General features: G+C 37.4%; 1 protein-coding gene across 1 annotated transcript in view; it reads right to left on the reverse strand.

Annotated features, from left to right (window-relative positions):
• Positions 1 to 16,517, reverse strand: part of LOC121066603 (ATP-dependent translocase ABCB1-like) — a 45,540-nt gene that overhangs the window by 22,858 nt on the left and 6,165 nt on the right. The window contains 10 exon segments of the mRNA XM_040550284.1: positions 155 to 316; positions 3,278 to 3,448; positions 3,827 to 4,030; positions 4,217 to 4,342; positions 6,936 to 7,046; positions 8,381 to 8,495; positions 10,067 to 10,252; positions 13,438 to 13,562; positions 14,468 to 14,639; positions 14,980 to 15,171. Coding sequence (XP_040406218.1) covers positions 155 to 316; positions 3,278 to 3,448; positions 3,827 to 4,030; positions 4,217 to 4,342; positions 6,936 to 7,046; positions 8,381 to 8,495; positions 10,067 to 10,252; positions 13,438 to 13,562; positions 14,468 to 14,639; positions 14,980 to 15,171 — 1,564 coding nt within the window.

Below are 16,517 nucleotides of genomic sequence, written 5' to 3' on the forward strand. Positions count from 1 at the left end.
GAAGTTTAATACTCTTCAGAGAAGGTTTTTTTTCCCCTAGACTTTCTCCACTGAGAAAACACTGCAAAGCTTTTGGGAGCAATTCAATCCAGTTAAGTCAGTAGCACACAATATGATGCAAGCTATGAAACAAAACTAATAATGAAAAACCTACCTGCATATTAACAAGTTTGTGGTAAACTCCCTTCTGTTCCATTAATTCCTCATGTGTCCCTTGTTCTGTGATGACACCATTTTCGAAAGTAGCTATACGATCTGCATTTTGAACTGTTGACAAACGGTGAGCAATAACAAGTATAGTGCGTCCTTTCCTGATCTGCAGAAAGCATAATGATGGCTTCACATTAGCGTTGTCAGGTACATTTAATTTTTCCCCTCTTCATACTAGGGTTCAAGAAAATATTTTAACTGAAAAAAAATTGCCATGGAAATGGCATTCTAGTAAAGATCAGAATTTTCAATTGAGAAATGCTGAATTTCAGAATACTTTTCAGTTCCTCTGAGATAAACTAAAGCAAAAATGTAATTTCAACGAAATACTGGAAAACATATTTTATTTGAGAATATAAATTAAAGTACTCTGGCTTTGCATGTCAGACTGTCAATTTATAAACACAAATATATGAAGTTTCTTCTTTCTAAACTGCCCATTCAATATGCTTTCAGGTTACGTATCCAGCTTTTACTAAAAAAAGACTCCATTAAGCATACCATTAAGCATGTCAGTGACAATTCTGTTTCAGGGCATTTCACAAGTATTAAAAAATTATCACTTACACAGTAATTTTGCTTGCTCTAAATTACTTGTTTGACTTAATTGAAAATATTTCTCTCAAATTGTACTTAAGAATATGATTTCTTCTATTGCCATGTCATTTTTACACCTTTTGAACTATTCACTAATAATAAAATAAATCCCACAGGTATCTAATTTGACATGACAAAGATGTTTTTCCAAGCACATTTTAACAGTCTGCTCTGGGATAAATTGGTATTAATAACTAATGACCCAACAAGTGAATCCAAGCTTTATATTATTTAGTTTAAAAATCTTCTGCTGGGATACTGGTTTAATAAGTATTTTACAATTAAGAAATAAAGGTGAAAACTGTCGTGTGTGGAGTATTCTTGAAAGTATTTCCAACTAAATCTGACATCTTAATATTGTTACATGATTTTAAGACCTGGAAGTTACATCCATTTATACTATCCTATAAGAAACGGTACACCTTTTCTTGGTAGTCCAAAAGCTTTGTTATTTTTGTGATTATTTTAAATGGTTAAAAACACATCAAAATGCGGAAGAAAATCAAGCTAATAGCCTTAATCATAAAAAGGAGAATGCTCCATCCACAGAACAGTAAACAGATTCAGCAGAAGCTTAGTGAAGCCTGTAGGGAACAGCAGTCTGCTCTAGATCTGATGTAAACCTTCTGTAGTGGTATGTGCCCAGCACAGAGAGAGAAAAAGAACACAGAAGGAGGACAAATGAATACTGGGCACACAACAGCTTAGCTTTGTCTTGCTTAACATCAGCAATCTCAGAGCTAGTCTAGCCTGAGCAAGTCTTTCTGTTATGCTCTGCCAGATGCATCAACAGGGAGATTCATCTCATCATATGATATTTTAAAGATAGGTTGGAGAGGTTGGAGGCTAAGTAACTTGTTTAAACTAGCTGTATAAGTTTTATATTGCAGCAGTCATCTTGATCAGCAGTTCTCTGCCCTCCTGTCTCTGGGATTCACTTATAGGCCATGGGCTGGCAGAAAAATCCCTGAGCACGTGTGGTGGTTTTACCCAGCTGGGCAGCCAAACTCCACCACAACTGCTCTCTCACTCCCCCTCCTCAAAAGAAGAGCGGTGGAGAAGAAAGTATGCTGGAAAGTAAAAAACGGCTCACAGGTTGAGGTAAGGATAATTTAAATAAAGAGAAAAGGAAGAGTGGAAAATAAAAAATAATAAAAAAATAACAAAAACAAGCAAAGACCACATGGAAACACATAGAGAAGGAAAAAATGTTCTCTGCTTCCCATCAACTAATGATGTTCAGCCACATCCTGGGAAGCAGGCCCTCAATATGCATAGTGGTTGTTTGGGCGGACAGACATCTTCATAACGAGAGCGCCCCCCTCTCCTTCCCCTTTCCCACCTTTTACTGCTGAGTGTGACACCATATGATATGGGATATCCCTTTGGTCGGTTTAGATCAGCTGCCCTGGCGGTGCTCCCTCCTCATCTCTTGCCCACCCCCCAGCCTGCTGGCTCCTGGGGGGTTGGAGGGAGTCTTGGTGCTCTGCCAGTGCTGCTCAGCAATAAACACAACGCTGGTGTCATACCAGTGCTGTTCTAGCTACAAGTGCAGAGCACAGCACTGTATGGGCTGCTGCAGGGAAAGGTGACTCCATCCCAGCGAGACCCTGTACAGCACGCCAGGTATCATCGTTTCACAGAGTATAGTGAGTTACCAGAAATGAGGATAAGCGGACAGAGAGCCTAACTCACTGAAACTAGCGTCAGTTAGGTGTCCAAGTAAATATTAACAGACTAAAATATGTCTGCAGATGAGAATGTGGATTCTGGTGTCTGACTCTCCCAGACACAGCCCTGCACAGTGGGTAAAGAGCATATGGAGATAAAATGCTTTCTGAAGATATTGTCCATGGATAAACTGTGATCCATGCTGAAAATGTTTATGCAATGATGGTAATTCGTCTTTACACAGAGGATGATAAGCATAGATGCATAATGAGAGAAAGAAAAAAAGGAATTAAAAAAAAAAAAACAAAAACAAAAACATTGTGGTTGATTCAGCCTGAGGAATAGGTGGAACTATTTTGTAAACAGTTCACACAGTTGCTTAGAGCAGACAACAAGAAATACAGGGTTGGCTATTTTTTTTTTTTTTTCATTTCTCTAGGTATTATAGAAGCCAGGTCTAGACAGCAGCCAACATATAGAAGCCTCTCTTGAAGACACAGCCAAGCTGGTTTTGAATTACTTTGCTAGATATTAATAACAACATAGCCCATTCCTGCTCAGGAATATTCTGCTTAGTCTGCTCTGAGCTCTTTACTGCTCCAAAGACTAAAGCTTGTTTGGGAAAGCCTGCTGCAGTACAGTCCCACCCATTATGTCACTAACTGAACTCCCTGGGCATTTACAAACCACTTCCCAATCTTTGAGTGAGAAGAAATTATTTGCAAATTCAGGCAATTACCTTATACTTTTTAGGAGTCTCTATTTTTTGCAGCTCTTTAAACAAACAAGCAATACTGACCTTGTCAAGTGCTGCCTGCACAACTGATTCACTCTCAGTATCCAAAGCTGACGTTGCCTCATCAAGCAGAAGAATTTTGGGATTGCGAACCAGAGCTCGGGCAATTGCTATTCTTTGCTTCTGGCCTCCGCTCAGCTGTGCCCCTCTTTCTCCAACCACGGTTTCAAACTTCTACAAGACAACCAAACACGTTTGCACAACAGTCAGTGGCACGGTCCTTTCACCACAGAAAGGCAATGTAAAGAAACGGCACATCTGTGTTAGTAGCCCCGGCAGCATCTTCTCCTTCCTCTAAAACACTGAGCATTAAGCATCCACTTAAATAAACCACCCAATGGTTTGTGCCTACAGAACTCTCATAGTTCTCCAAATGCTCATTTTATGTCAAAATTAACATTATTCTCAAAAGTTACGAGGAAGCTCTGCATAGCTCTGCACATTCATAGCTCTGGGAACAGCTTAATCTGCTAAGGAAAATCCCTTCTGAGGAACTCTTTGGTGTGAGTAGGTTGAAGGGAAATTATTTCAGCAGGACAGCAGCTTGCTTACCTTGGGTAGCTTCATGATGAAATCATAAGCGTTAGCTTCCTTGGTAGCTTTCTCAATTTCTTCCATGGTGACATCCTCTCGGCCGTAGCGAATATTTTCTGCAATGGTAGTAGCAAACAGCACGGGCTCCTGATTCACCACACCAATAATCTCCCGCAGATATCTTACATTTAGGGTCTTAATATCCTGCCCATCAATGGTAATCTAAAGAAAGGAAGCGGACACAACCCATTTACTAAGCGTTCTGGTCAAGGACTCTCTCTCCCCAGGCTGGCACATGGCTTTTGACGGGAGACTTGACCGTGTCATTTGATCAAGGGCAACGAGACCAGAAGCTGACTTTGAACAACTGCGACGCACAGAGCAGTCATCTGGCTTGAGGTGTCTTACCGTGCCTTCCTTGGGATCGTAAAATCTCTGGATGAGCTGAACAGTTGTACTTTTCCCACAGCCACTGCCACCAACCAGGGCTACTGTCTGGCCACAGTTGACCTTCAGATTCAAGCCTTTCAGTATCTGTGTGTATAAGAAAGTTTGACCAAAGCATAACAGCATATAAAAATGTCAATGTAAATTTGCAGAAACTCTAAAGACTACAGTAAAATATCCTTCATGTTTACAGAATAGCCTGGTACATTCCTCTGTTTTTCAATGTAAGGTTTTATTGCACTGATACATCAATATATTTGTTACATCTTTGTGTACTTAGTAGCACCCTTATTTATCAAGTCATTACTCTTCCAAGAACATTTATCATAAAAGCTAGGAGGAGAAGTACAATATAGGGCATTTGTGTGAATCCAGTATTGTGGTTTTTTTTTTTTTTCTGTTTGTTTCGGTATCTTACCTGAAATTTCTGTATTATAACTCATTTCAAGAAAATAAAAAATATAAAAATTTCTCTATCTGCATACATGAAACAACAGCCCATTGATGCATTGTATCTGGTTAGGTATCACCCCAATGTATGTTGTTACTATGGGTATGGCCAAACACCATAATTATAACTTAAGAATGCTGTAATTCTTTCTTATTTTGGCACAACATTGCTGTTCTATTAGTGCCAGCAATGGTGATAAAACCCTTATATGTCTGCAGTCATAACGTTTGCTGCAAAGTGGTGATTTCTCAGTTTTGAATACGTTCCTATGGTGTTTAAAACGACAGCAGCTCCCACTAACAGAATTCTTAACTTTCCTATTATCAAGAGATTGGAACTAGTATTGGAGAAGTTAAATAATTTTGTAAAAGATCTCTGAAGTAGATAATGCCATAGGGTTAAAATATTGATTATCAGAAATTCTGGGAAATTTTGTAAGAGACCTCTAGATAAGAAAGGGGAAAAATTGCATTTGAAATTGTGGAAGGAATGGCTTGGAGTTTGTGGAGTTTCACTGCACTATGAAGAGATTGTTCCTTCTGCTCCTCTCTTCAAAATGCAGCATTTCACACCAATTACAAAAGTGATGGTCTGCTTTCCATGCAGATGTGCTCACTCAGGGAGGTGGCAAAAGTGCCAGCAATCACTGAAGCTGTAGAGGAAAAGAGCTTTTCTTTCCCTCTTACATTGCTGTTGGCCTATGGGAGCTTTTCTCTGTAGCTTTCTCTAAAACTTCAAGAGGCAAGAGACATCTATAAACCTCTGTGTAATGAGACAAAAGGGAACTTTTGTCTTGGATAGTTCTTTTTCAGTTACCAATGAAAAACAACTTAAAGTTTTGTTTTCACATATTTGCATAGCGTTTCATATTATTTCACTCAGAAGTAATCCAGTAGGAAGCCCTCAGGAGGAAGTTCTTAATTTAAAAGAAGAGGGAGGGCTGAAATTATGTTAATTTTGAACTAAAATGTAGGTGTGACAACAAGAAGTCTGGCAATGTCATTGCACACAAAGATCTGCCCAGTGTCTTGGGCAAGTTTTGAAGCCCTTTTTGGCGAAGGGTTCCTGCAGCTATCTAGTGGGATAAATTCTTACCCATTGATATCACATGCATCTGCACAAGTTTAGGAATGCAGAGTGAGGTCTGTTAGGCACTACACTCTTAGACCATAGTCAGTATAATCACTCATAGACTATAGTCAGTAGGCTGTATGCAACAGTATTTTCACTAATGCAGTAAGTTTCCTTGCATCTTCTGGTTTGTTCATCATTCTCATTTTCCTTTGTTGTGCAACGTCCTTCACCCTTCATCCCCAGGATTAAAGTTCTAAAAATGTGACCTCTGTAATAGATGAAGAAGTAAAAAATCCAGTCCTTCTCTAATACTAGATTACTATTCTCACTGAATTCTGTATCAAAATGTTTATCTTCACTGTCTTTGTATTGATTCTAATGGCAACTAATATAAGTACCAAATGATTTCAACTGATCTCTTCAGAAACAGGCAAGCTGCAATATTTTTTGTTTCTTTCAAAGCTGACTAAAATAGCTCTGTTCTTCTCTGTCTTCACAGTCTACCTCAACAAGATGGAAACAAATCCCTTTTTAGAGATTAGTGAAAATAGACTTCCTTCACATTGGAATAGACTTATTTTCCAAGACATTCTTAATAAATGTATTTTCAGAAATCGTTCAGACCTCTTCTATCCCCAGTTAATTGCATCAAGACATACCTTAATAAAAGCTCTCAAACAAAACTCTCTGTTCCTTCGGTGGGGCAGTTTTTGCATTGTAAATGCAAGAAACAAAGCGTTAGATCTTCTGCCAATTTCTCAGATAGATACTTTTAACAGACTTACAGTGTGAACAATCTGGAAGATCAGTATACCGCGATTACATTTTTGCTGTGTTAAACTAAGCATTAGTATGATGAGTGTTTTTCATTATATTTATGAATTATATTTATTATTATAGTTATGAATTATTAGGGCATCCAAGCTTTAGCTAAAGTTTCATGTAGCCATACCTTTTTTTTTTTTTTTTTTTTTTTTTTTTTTAAAGTGTGCTTTAGTTAACTAAACTATTCTGGCTAAAACAGATATTGGTTCTAGATAAAAACAAAAGTTTCCATATTTCTAGGAGTCTTATTGTCTTAATTATAACAACTGGTTTTCCCTGAGACAATCAGGTTATCTTAAGTGGAATCTGAATCACTTCCATGTGTAATACCTGAATATCTGGCCTAGCAGGATAATTGAAGTAAACATTTTTAAATTCCAAAGTCCCCTTAACATGGTCAGGTTTATAGCCAGCATTGGATGAACTGTCAATCTGAGGTTCCTGTGCAGAATAACATGGCAAGAAAAGGGAAAAAAACAAAAACATTGTTTAGATTTCTAATGACATTTTAGCACGATACGGGGCTGTGAAATCTTTGACATCAATGTTACCATACAACAAGGCATACATAGCAAGCCTCATTACAAAGCAGCAGAGCAAAAATAACTACTTAACAAACGCAAGAAGCTGCCAGTGCAGGCAAGTCTGTCTGCTCTACTCTGTGCTCATGTGGCCTCACCTTGAGAACAGCATACAGTTTTGGGAACCACAATATAAGGAGGACATAAAACTATTAGAGAGTTTCCAAAGGATGGCTATAAAGATAGTGAGGGGTCTGGAGGGCAAGATGTATGAGGAGCAGCTGAGGTCCCTTGGTTTGTTCAGCCCAGAGCAGAGCAGGATGAGGGGAGGCCTCATGGCGGCCTGCAGCTCCCTCACGAGGGGAGCGGAGGGGCAGGCGCTGAGCTCTGCTCTCTGGGGACAGCGACAGGACCCAAGGGAATGGCATGGAGCTGGGACAGGGGAGGGTCAGGCTGGGTGTTAGGAAAAGGTTCTGCACCCAGAGGGTGGTTGGGCTCTGGGACAGGCTCCCCAATGGTCACAGCACCATGCCTGTTGGAGTACAAGAAACATTTGGACAACACTCTCAGATGTATGGTTTGGGTTTTGGGTGGTCCTGTGTGGAGCCAGGAGTTGGACTCAGTGATCCTTGTAGGGCCCTTCCAACTCAGGATATTCCGTGATGCTAGGGGTTAGCAGCTGTGGCAGTATTAACATGGATAGGGAACTAGGTTTTAATGCATTTAATTTTATTGCAGCACAGAACAGTTCAGAATCAGGCACATGTCTGCACTAATATGCAAAGGCATAAATTCAATTTATATTACAACCCAGGACTAATTTTAAAATAGCATTGCTGTCACTATGATACTTTAACATCAAAATGACTGTAGCCACTGCCAGCCACTAAAGTATGTACCAGACATCTGGTAATTAACTCTTACAGTTCAAATTAATCATTTTCAGTCAGGGTGCTCTTGTCACTGTTATCTCACTTAGTTACTTGAGTTAGCATGGATATAATTTCTTTTTCTTCTTTAACTTGTTTTTCTGAACTACCAGGTTAAAAAATAACGGGCAGAAATTTACATCTTGCTCATTTAAAGGCTCACATCACAGTATTTAGATGCTTGTCCTGCATCCAAAACTGTTAGGTAGAATTTTTAAACGTTAAGATATTGCATCCACAATTGTTTGGGCTTGATAATTTTCTATTCAGAAAAGAAGTCAGATGTTCGATATTTTCAAACGACGGCCATGGCAAAGATACTCACATTGTCTATAATACTGAAGATTGCATAGGCAGCTCCTCTTGCATTGGCAAATGCCTCCATGCTTGGTGCACTAGATCCAACCCCAAAAGCTCCAAGTAATATAGAAAAAAAAGACCTAACAACAAAACAAAACATACAAACAAAAAAAAAACAAAATAATACACAGCTGGAATTCACTTAGATAGCTTCATTTATCTAAGAATATTTGCTATCCTTCCTTCAAGTAGATTCATGCATACTGTGCAATACGAAGTACTCTAAAAGCAAAGCTGCAATTAAACAAGTGGCAATCATTTAAACAAAAAGTAAACATTTATAGGAAATAAGGAATTTTCAAGATCACTCTAAAATTTCCCCATTTCACAACTGGCCCATAAAGAGACTATTGTGAGTTTCTGATGGCTGGGGTTCTTCCTGAGAGTGACAATAAGATATTTACAATTCCACCTGAGGAAAAACTAGCCAGCAATTACTTCTATGGTTAAACACAGAAAAAAAATAATCTTTCTATCTTCATATGGCATAAAAACAAGGGTAATCTAACCCAAAAGTTAAAGACATAATGTTCCACTCCAATGTACTACCGGCAAGAACAGAACCAAATATTTGAGGAAACTGGAGACTTCTTCAAGTGAAACTAAAATTGTTTGCCACATCAAAAACAGACTGTAATTTCCACTCTAATTTTTCAGCCTTGGGTTTGACATTTTTTGTGCTTATTGTTTCTGTGAACACATGCAACTGTACCACTCATTTCAGATGTTGGGAATAAATGCCCATTTGCATTTTATCTTAATCAGATCTAAGTATTAAACAAAGCTTGCATTACAGTGCAAGTTGCTAGTGACCCAGAGGAAGTGACAGTCAGTATGGATTTCTGCAAGGACCAGCAACAACCCCTGCTCTTCAGTCAGGTGCTGCTTGCATGAAAGCAAAGCTCTTTTCCAGCTGTTTTCTACAGGGTGTTGGTAGTACAAACTCACCTGCCTGGCTTTGCCCTGAAGTGGGCAAAATGGACTTACACACTTGGTCACAAATGAAAACAATTAAATGAGCTCTTAGGTTTTAACACATGGCACCTGACTGTAACAGAGTGGATGGCTTCAAGAGATGCTGACATAGCACAGATGTTAACTTGTTAGCAGGAAGGCTGTGACTGGGATTACAACTCCAACCACATTATCATATTACAAGCTTTCCAACAGAAGGTCCACCTTGATATCAGTGAAGATAATGACTTCAGGTCAGCAAACTGGGACTAAGACAGCATTTAATTTGTTATAAAATAAATTGTACCTGAAGCCTGGTCTTTCTCTCCTGATTGCAACCTCCTGGCATGGACTCAGGCTCCTAGAAGTCAAACCTCAATCCCCTAGCAAAGACCCAGTGGGACTGAATACAAAAATAACAACTTCTAATTATTATTGATCCAAGCTGGCTTTTAACAAGGGACTTTCATGTGAGTGATATTTATGTTGCTACCCAACTTACAGAAATAATCCATGATATGCAAAGCTATATTTTTTATTTTATTTTATTTTTTTAACAGCTCTGAGAAAGTGAAAAATGCAGTTTGGAAAGCTAACTTCAACCTGACTCAAAATGTAAAAAAGATTACACAGAATCAGTTCAATACTCTTTGTATTGAAAAATTTTCAATACTCTTCATAAACCTTGTTCAGCTACTGGTGAATACTTACTGTAAAGACGTTTCCAATTGTATAGTCATCAGAAAGTATCAAAGTGGTTCCATACCAGAAAGCCAATGCATATGATGCATATATCAAAAAGAAAGCAATACCTATGGAAATATTGGCTGAAATAACTTTTTTGATACCGATGCGTTTGGCTTCTTCTAAATCTTTTTGGTATCTGAAAGAAAATGCATAAAAACCAGAGCATACAGGAAATTACTCTTCTTTATTTTTCTATGTATATTCATAATTTCTTCAAAGTGCATGTCAAAGTTATGCAAAACATTTTAGTAATCAAATCCTAAGAAAGACCTTGCTGTGAGTGGAGGAAAATGTATTGACTGTCCTTCATGTCGTAACAGGTTGAGCTGATCAGCTCAATCTAGACCACATCCTAGATGACTGTAAAAGGCTGTGGTAAAATGCTAAACAGCTGTAAACCTGTGATTTCTGGAATATTGCAAAAGCCAGAAAATATTTCTGATATTAAAAGGAATATTGTTGCATAAGCGTTGCAGTATATTGTAAAGAAAGGCGAACTGGTGATTTGGAGAAAACAGGATCAATTTATGTCAGAATCTCTTTGGGGAATGAATGTAAAGCAGATACCGGGATAGTGCTTGTATCTGATATTCTACATTGGACTTGGACAGAGAGAACAAGTCAGTCATAGGCGTGTGACTGTGAGAGACTCTAATATTGTAAATATAGACTAAAGAATCAAATGCTAGTAGTAGCTGCATGACCCATGTGCTCTGGGAAGTGATAGCTGACAAGTTTCTTTTATAAATAATCAGTGAACAAATAAAAAGACTTTTTTTTTTCTTTTGAACCTGGTTTAAGGCTATTAAGATAAAGCTGGTTATAGATAAAAATCAAGGATTGTAGGTTGAATCAGTTAAAGTAATTACAACTGAGCGCACACAAAAAATGTCTGCAGCAAAGGTGTTTAATTTCATGGGTCTTGGAAATTTAGAAGTATTGACGTGGCAATTGCACCAGAAATTGCTCCCAAAATGTAGTTCAGTCTCAACTTTCAGTAAGAAAAAAGGGGGTTGGGGGGAGCAACAAAAATATGTATGGTGCCAAAAGCAGGAAAGGAAAATGGTAAGAAAGGAATGGAGATGCACTTTTTATTCCAAAGTACTGAATAAACTGGCAAACCTAACAGTGGTCCAGTAGCAAAGACTTTTAGTGATTGATTTAATGTTGAAATTGTGGATAAAGCCACAGGACTGAGGTATGCAAACAGTGACCTGAGAAATTACAAGCTGATGCCTGGAAAAAAACAGTGTAAAAAGCTTGTAAAAGATAAATAAGTGAATAAATAAATAAATGAAAAAGAAAGTACAATGAAACAAAATAAAAAATAAAATCTGTCATAAACTATGAAAGCAAAGGATTAACCCAATTAATTTTCTTTAAGACTGTCTTTCCTAGAGAGGCAGAACACAGTAAACTAATCCATCGGGATTTCACTTATGCCATATAATGCCAATTTATCCTAAAGCCATAGGATAAATTACTTAAACAGTAGTTGTAATAAAAGAATGGTACGGCAAGGAATTGTTTGAAGGAATATAGTGTTCAGTGGCAAGTTGTAATACCCAAGGGATTTAAAAACATGAGTTCTTCAGTCAGTCTTGGGATTTATTTTTTCTAGTCTTTTTAGTGGCTTTGACAGATAAGGAGTATTTGCAATAAATAAAATTTCCTGATGGTAGAAAAATGAGAGGATCAGTGCAGAGGACAAGTGAGAGGACTAGGGCAAAGGAATATCAGAATATCTTACAGAATTAGATACATGATGTTGGGGGATAAAGGTAAGAGAAGCAGATGAACTGTACTTCCATAAAGTAAAAGACAACAAATTTAAAGAATAGAGATGATCAGTGAAATGGAAAACCTATATTGTATAGGGAAATCAAATTAACTTTACTGTGATGGCCTAATAAAATGACACCTGAGAGACTTTATGATTTATTTCTATAAATAATACAGGAAAGTTAACCCATGGGAAGGAGCTACTAAAGCAAAAGTGCAGTGATGGTACAGAAACAAACTAATAGATCGGAATTCCGTGTATGCTTTGACAGAAAGGGATGCCCAACCTTCAAACAGTCAAGTAGTAGAATAGTTTCCCTGGCTGCAGCAACAGAGTTAAGAAGACTGCTTGTTTTTAGGATGGACCTTTTATGCTTATTAGCAGAGCGAACAGGTGATACATTTGTTTACTACAGTAGCAGACCCTGGTCTCTGTAACTTAGGAGGTCCTTCTTACTCTGGAAGGACATGCATCACATTCAATATATTTTAGGTTTTTTCTAAATGCCATAGTTACTAGAAATGAGCTTTTTTTCACCATTGGTATGCTATGTATAAGATTTCCAGAACATGGAAAGGCCTACCCTTCTCTCTCTCTCAAAGTTGTAGAAGCACTAGGAGAGGACATAGAGCACCATCAATGTGTTATTTTTTTCTGATTCTCTTTATTCCTTTCTCATTGATTTCTTGTTTGCTTTAGCAGCCAACAGCCTAGGATGAGATGGGCTTAGCAGATGCAGAATCTCAAGTACAAGATGGGTGAGTCTGATAGAATTAATTTCCAATTTATAAAGATCTTTCTCACTGTCATAGGGTAGAATATTTTGTAGTCATTAAGCATGTCACCATTGTAATCTCCAGTCTACTGTTACGCTGATGGAAAAAAAAAAGTGATATATATATCAGGATGCATAGCAGAAAGTGTCTGACAAACAGTGTTTCAAGGATGAGCAGGAAAAAGAGCAGATGAGAGCTACAAGGGTGATGAACAGCACTGGGTAACCAAAGAAAGATGCTGGGGTGAACTGGGAAGCAAGGCATAGATGCCCAAAGAGCTTCCTTTAGCTGCCTGACTGTGAAATGGTGGCTGGAACATAAGGGAGAAGCAAGGGATGGTGTATATTTTCTCTGAATGATACAAATGTTACTGAACTTTGAGTCTGAAAACTCCTGCCAGCTTTTGTGGTCATGATGATTAACTTTAGATAAAAGATCAAAAAGATGGCAAGGATGATATTCTGTGGTACAATATAAGTAAATACATGTGCATGCCCTTGGTTTGTGACCTTTGTGTTATACTTGTCTTTTCTTGCCACATGCCTGGTTTTTTTTGCTTTCAATTTTCACTAGGTATATGAAGCCTGAAATACCACATACTTTTTTGGGAAAGAGAGCGCATGCATCTCTGCATATCTGATGATGCTTTCTGAAACTAATAAAAAAAAAGAAAAAGTAAAATTCAGCAGCAAAGACAAAAAAATCAAAATCTCTTCAGACACTATTATAAAAAGAGCCAACAAATGGACACTTTTTTCTCACCTTTCAGTTTCTTTCCTCTGTCCTCCAAATGCTACCACAGTTCGAATTGCTGCCAGAACTTCCTCTGCAACAGCTCCTGCTTTTGCATATGCAGTTAGTTCTCTGTTAGTGAATGCAGAAATTATCTGTGTGGAAGAAAAATGATTTAAATTTCCTGTTCAAACAAAAACAGAACCAGCCCAAGCACTGTTCTGATTTATTTGAATACTTTTTGTTTTTTTTCTTAAACTGAATTTCCTATCTACTTTATTATATTTTTAAAGACTTACAGAAGATTGCATATTTTAAATAGAGTTGTGATTTTCATCTTAGGTCTAAAGGCAAGGCTGCCCAGTGTCACTGTAATTCACTAGCCAGGTGGTACTTAACACCCTAATACCCCTTTGAAGGTCCTAGCCAAAGGCAATTACAGTTCTACAGATGAAGTCTATTTCTCTCTCAGAATGGTCTGCATTTACATCTCATGTGCCGTTTTCAGGCAGTTATTGGAAGTTGAGCAAGTGGCAAGGAGATCTGGAGCAGAGGTCATGGTGTGCTGGCTGTCTGACGGCGTCTGCCCGTGCCCATATTCTAACCCCAGAGGCAATGACCTCCTCACCTTGGGGTCAGAGCCTGCAGACAGCCGTTACCCCAGGAAACCTGACTTACTGCAGGCTCATTCCAGAACGTACCTGAGATGACCTCAGCTGTGCAATCTTACCTCATTTGTATATTTATTGATCTTTACTGACAGTACTTGGATATTTTGGTGTAGTAGTCATGAAGATCCAGTGAAGAAGGCAAAGGTACTGCTTATTTACCCTTTCATATGAGGGCACGCTTAAATAAAGTTTACAGCAGTATAGCAGTACCCATGGAGGAGGCAATGTATTTCTTCAACTACACCAGTGCCATGAGACACAACTTTCTGCATGTAGGCAAGGTCAAAGTTCACAAACAGCCAGATTACATTTTTAAGTTTTCAAATACCAAGTGGAGTTATGGAAATTATAGCCTACCAGTTTATTGAAACATAACACTTTTTGCCTACCTTTGCCCAGATAGCTGAAGAGAAGCCCAGAACAGGACTGAATGCCAGGATCACAAGTGTTAATTTCCAGCCTTTTGTAAAACCAACTATAAATCCAGCAAAAAACGTAGCCACTGCCTGAAAGAACATCCCTATTTTTTCCCCTATTCCTTCATTAATCTTGGAGATGTCACTGAAAAAACAAATGACATCCAAATGAGTAAGAAAGCATGGAAACCACAGACATGAATTCTTTAGATACACCCACTTTGTCAGTATTTCTTTATGTTTCTAACACCTGAAGTTTAACATAGCTTCAAGTTTGCAGCCACAGAGCATTTGGAGCAGTATTCTCCAACATCTCTGTTTCTCAGGATCCATTAAAATGATCCCAGGATCCATATAAATGACAGTATAGTTTACAGAGAAGTTTAGTAAGATGAAATAACATTGTTTTGATGAAAGTATTACAACTGATTTGTGATAGTTAGAACAAACACTCAGTTAGCAACTAACTGTTATTTAATACTTACTCTACAATCCTAGAGTTCAGTTCGCCCACATCATTTACATCAAACCATCCAATCTCCTGTCTCATTACGGCATGAAAAAATACGTGTCTGATTCTTTTTATTTGCCTGCCAGCAGCTAGTGTCCAAAATGAAACTTGAATGTAGGCAGCGAAAAGAACACAAACTCCTATTCCAGAATAATAATATGCATATCTGAAAGGAAACAAAAAGGAGATTTACAGCTGAATTAATTCTACCCAAACAGGACTCCTAGAGATAGCTTATAATTCAGTTCTTTATATGTGCATTCAAAACAACACGGAAGGTTCTTACAACTACCTGCTATTTCTCTTTCTTCAGTATAATGAATATTCTTTAAGTTATTTCAGAATCAAACTTCAGTTTTTATATTCTACTTATTTATTATACAACTTTCAAGAATTAACACACAGATTTTAATTTAAAAATTAATGCCTCAAAGTCCACAAAAAAAAAAAAGATAATAAAAACAGGCTTAGAATGACGTATTTACTCTTAAAAACACTTCCCACAATGAATGAAAATTAACAGTGGGATTTTAAAGATGCTTAAGCAAAGTAAAAACAAAAGTTACTGTTGGGGATATCCACTTTCATTTAATGAAGTCAGGATTTGACTTCATTACTGAATTTTAATCGTTTGTATGCTATTATCGTTTAATTGCTTTGTTTAATATTATTTGAGAAATTTTAGTTTGGTTTTAAAATCTGTGTGCATTTCTAAGGAAAAATAATGAAATTTGTGTCTAGATACCATTTATGTAATCAAAACTAAGTAAGGCTCCACACATACAAAATAAAATAAAATAAAATAAAGAGGAAAGCTATCCTATGTACTTTGTTACAAATGATTGCCAAAGATGTTTTATTTGTGATTGCAATTAAAATATTATCATATTTAAACTGAAAAATATTAGTAAATTAATAAATAGCTGAATGAGTGCTGAATGTTGTTCTTAATCATTGCCAGCATAATAAAAAAAGCTACAAAAAGCAGCAAAACTGGGAGGAAAAAAACAGGATTCTGGCATTTGTTTGAATGCGTAATTTATGACAACACACAAGGGAATTTAATTCTGGTCCAGAATCCCTATGAATTATGGTTATTTCATAATATCATTGGTAAAAATTAAATGGAAAATAAAAATATATTACATTGTGAATTATTTGTTCAATGACAATTGTTGAGAAAGTTACTTCTTTGATTTTGCCAGCTTTTTTGCGTAACAAATATGGCCATATTTATGTTTAGATTCCAGTCCCAGAATTTAGCCTTTTTTTTTTTTTTTTAAATCAACAATTCCTAATTCTTATCCCACATAGTGGGGTTCTTGTTTGTGCAACAAGGGTAGAATTTACCGTCTGTGATTACATACTGCCTTCAAGGAGCAGGCCGTCACAGCTGATTTTTTAAAACAAACACCCTTCCTTGAGGTTGAACAAAAAGACAATATTTATTTTCCCCCTTTGGAAAGAGACATGAATAAAGAGGAGCTGTTTTTGGTGGTTGTTGTTGTTGTT

This window comes from Cygnus olor, chromosome 2 (assembly GCF_009769625.2).
Source record: "Cygnus olor isolate bCygOlo1 chromosome 2, bCygOlo1.pri.v2, whole genome shotgun sequence".
Taxonomy (NCBI): domain Eukaryota; kingdom Metazoa; phylum Chordata; class Aves; order Anseriformes; family Anatidae; genus Cygnus; species Cygnus olor.